Source organism: Telopea speciosissima, chromosome 5 (genome assembly GCF_018873765.1).
Source record: "Telopea speciosissima isolate NSW1024214 ecotype Mountain lineage chromosome 5, Tspe_v1, whole genome shotgun sequence".
In the NCBI taxonomy this organism is placed as follows: Eukaryota; Viridiplantae; Streptophyta; class Magnoliopsida; order Proteales; family Proteaceae; genus Telopea; species Telopea speciosissima.
In genome coordinates this window covers 24,709,212-24,712,584 of record NC_057920.1, presented here as the reverse complement: position 1 = coordinate 24,712,584, position 3,373 = coordinate 24,709,212, and the positions used below count along the sequence as shown (strand labels likewise).

At 44.5% G+C, this 3,373-nt stretch overlaps 1 protein-coding gene across 1 annotated transcript; it reads left to right on the top strand.

The window, feature by feature from the left end:
* The first annotated feature begins 2,731 nt into the window (after nucleotides 1-2,731).
* On the top strand, nucleotides 2,732-3,136 carry LOC122662898. The gene has a single exon (XM_043858602.1). It carries the CDS (start codon nucleotides 2,732-2,734, stop codon nucleotides 3,134-3,136), a length of 405 nt encoding a protein of 134 aa, XP_043714537.1.
* Nucleotides 3,137-3,373: the final 237 nt, after the last annotated feature.

The window sequence follows — 3,373 nt, the reverse complement described above, 5'->3', positions numbered from 1 at the left end:
TTGTTCAACTTTCTGTAGTCGATACAAATACGCCAACCCGTAGTGGTACGAGTTGGGACAAGGTCACCTTGGTCGTTAGGAACGACAGTGATTCCAGATTTCTTGGGGAAAACTTGAGTTGGACTGACCCACTGACTATCCAAAATAGGGTATATAATACCCGCGTCAAACCACTTTACTACTTCATTTTTCACTACTTCCCTCATATTAGGGTTAAGGTGCCTCTGTGGATCTCGCACAGATTTAGCTCCGTCTTCACAGTAGATACGATGCATACAAACAGAAGGGTTAATACCCTTTAGATCAGCTAAAGACCAGCCAATCGCGACTTTGTGAGCTGATAAAACCTCCAATAGGAGGGACTCTTATCTGTCAGTAAGATCAGAGGATATGATAACCGGCAGAGTCTCTTCCTTGCCCAAGAATGCATATTTTAAGGTATGGGGCAGAGGCTTAAGTTCCAGTTGTGGAGGGGACTCCAGAGAAAAGGGCTTAGGGGATGTAGCCAAGGGTGGCAGAGGCTCATATCTATAGGTCCAGGGAGGCTGCCTAGAAGAGAGTTTAAGATCTAACATGGCGTTCACCTCTTCAGTATAGGCCTCTTCATCAAAGCCTTTTGCTCCATAGGGCATCACATGTTGTAGAGGATCATTTGTAAGGATTTGGGAAGTGTACTAAGATACAATTTCATCAATCATATCCAGAGCAAAGCACTCATCTTCTATGTAGGGTCCTAGGGATGCATTGAAGATGTTTAGCCGAAGCTTCTTGTTCCCAAATGATATGTCTATGGCACCTGACTTGCAGTTAATGCAAGCATTGGCAGTCGCCAAGAATGGACGCCCTAGTATGATAGGGGGAAGCTTGGCTGAGGTAGATTTCCATATCAAGGACTAGGAAGCCCTCTGGGAAGTATAAATCATCTACCTTCATAAGAACATCCTCAAGAAGTCCACGAGGTCTTTTCACTGAACGATCAGCTAACTGAAGTATGACTTCAGTGGACTTCAACTCTCCTAATCCAAACTTCTCAAAAACTGAACCAGGTAAGATATTCACACTAGCCCCTAGATCCAAGAATGCTTTGTCAATGGAGAGGTCTCCAATGACACTAGAGATGAGGGGTGCACCAGGATCCTTCAGCTTGGGGGGTAGGTCAGTGATAACTGCACTTACCTGTTCTGTGAGGTGTATGGTTTTGGGAGTTTGGTTCCTCAGCTTACGCTTCTGAGTGAATAGGTCTTTCAGAAACTTAGCGTAAGCTGGAACCTGCTTGATTGCATCCAATAATGGAAGGTTGATGTGGACTTGTTGAAACAAATCCAACATCTCCTTCGTCTTCTCTCCTTGCTTCCCAAACGAGGGAGAGGATGGAGTTTTGAGAGCATCAGGGAAAGGGACTCGGGGTGTATACTTATCTGGTTGAGGTCCCTCCCCAACTAGTCGCTCATTCTCCTTCTCAGTATTTTCCTGGGAATGGACCAAAGAAGGTGTAATGGTTCTATTCCCATCAATGAGAGGCCTCAGTGCCTCTAATTCAACTTCTTCCTGGGCTGGGGTTGACTCTGCTGGTGTGGTCTGTTGAGGGGTATTAGAGGGGAAGTCCTCATGGGTAGGTGGTGTGTCATGTATTTCCACCCTCTTACCATTCCTCAACACTCTAACCGACTAGACTTGTTCCTTACCCCTCCCTATTTGAGCACTATTGGGGTTTCCAATAGGTTGGCTTGGTAGTTGGCCGGTCTCTCTCTTATTGACGGCTTTGGCAAGTTGACCAATCTGGGTCTCCAGCTTGCTGATAGAGTGAGTGTGGGAGTGCAATAATTGGTCATTGATTCCCACTTTTTGCTCAATACCTTTCAGCACCTTTATTAGCTCACTCTCAAAAGATGGGGTATGTTGAGGTTGAGAGTAAGGTTGATGTTGTCCACCCCTATAGGCATTAGGTTGGGCATTGAATGGTGACCTAAATGGTGGATTAGGAGGGATTTTCTATGAAAAATTAGGGTGATTTTGCCATCCCGGGTTATAGGTGTTGGAAAATGGGTCGTTACCCGGGTTGGCAAAACTCTGAGCGGCTTGTACCTTTTCCTGGATAAATTCAGGATATTAAGCTGCTAAATAACAATCAGTCACATAGTGATTCGGGTCAGCATAGAGGGCACAAGCTTCAGCTTGCTCAGGTGGAGAAAATCCCCTTGAGATTTTTTACGGTTGGGGTATCAATTTCATGGGCCTTTTTCCTGCCTCATTCGGTAATGAGTATCTTCTTGTGGCAGTTGACTATGTTTCGAAATGGGTAGAAGCCAAGGCTATGAAAACCAATGACCACAAGGTGGTTATCTCTTTCATTCAGGAGTATATTTTTAGCCGTTTTGGATTTCCCAGGGCCATCATTAGTGATGGGGGCTTTCATTTTCGACATTGGAGGGTAGGGGCTTTACTGAAGAAGTACTCTATTAACCACAAAGTGGCCACCCCTTATCATCCCCAGACATCTGGTCAAGTGGAAGTATCGAACCGAGAGATAAAACGGATATTGGAGAAGACAGTTAGACCGGATCGTAAGGACTGGTCTACTCGATTGACTGATGCTTTGTGGGCTTACCGAACTGCATATAAAACTCCTATAGGTATATCTCCATACCGATTAGTTTTCGGTAAGGCCAGTCATCTTCCAGTTGAGTTGGAACACTGAGCATATTGGGCCATAAAGACATTTAATTTTGATATGACTCAGGCTGGTTCCACTCGTCGTCTCCAACTATCTGAATTGGAGGAGTTGTGCAATGATGCCTATGAGAGCTCATGCATCTATAAGGACCGAACTAAGGCGTTTCATGATAAACACATAGTTCAGAAGTCCTTTGTGCCTAATCAGCGTGTTTGGCTCTTTAATTCTAAATTGCGTTTATTCCCAGGGAAATTGAGATCTCGGTGGGATGGGCCTTTTGTGGTTGTTTCTGTTGCACCTCATGGTGCTATTGAGATCATGAATCCACAGAACGGGAAAACCTTCAAGATTAACGGTCAAAGACTGAAACCCTCTGTTGATGGCCTTACTGATGGCCAATTAATTGAGTCTTTAGACCTAGTGGATGTAGACTATGATTATGCTTCTAATGGACTACCCTGAGCTTTACTGTCGTCTGGCTGAAGACGTAAAACTTAGCACTCTTGGGAGGCAGCCCACGTTTCCTTTATTTACAACATTTGTTGTTTTCCTTTTTACGTTGTTTGGTGTTTTATGATTTATTTTGTAGAGCCATCTCCCGAAGCAGAGTTAAAGTCTCATTGTGTTGTTATCTCCAGTGATTTCACTCATTGCCGTACACCCACACCCCAGGTTGTTTCATTCCTCATCCTTTGTTTT

What these genes read in the sequence shown, in the direction of transcription:
- LOC122662898 (XM_043858602.1), top strand. Translation starts at nt 2,732, where the DNA reads ATGACTCAGGCTGGTTCCACTCGTCGTCTCCAACTATCTGAATTGGAG.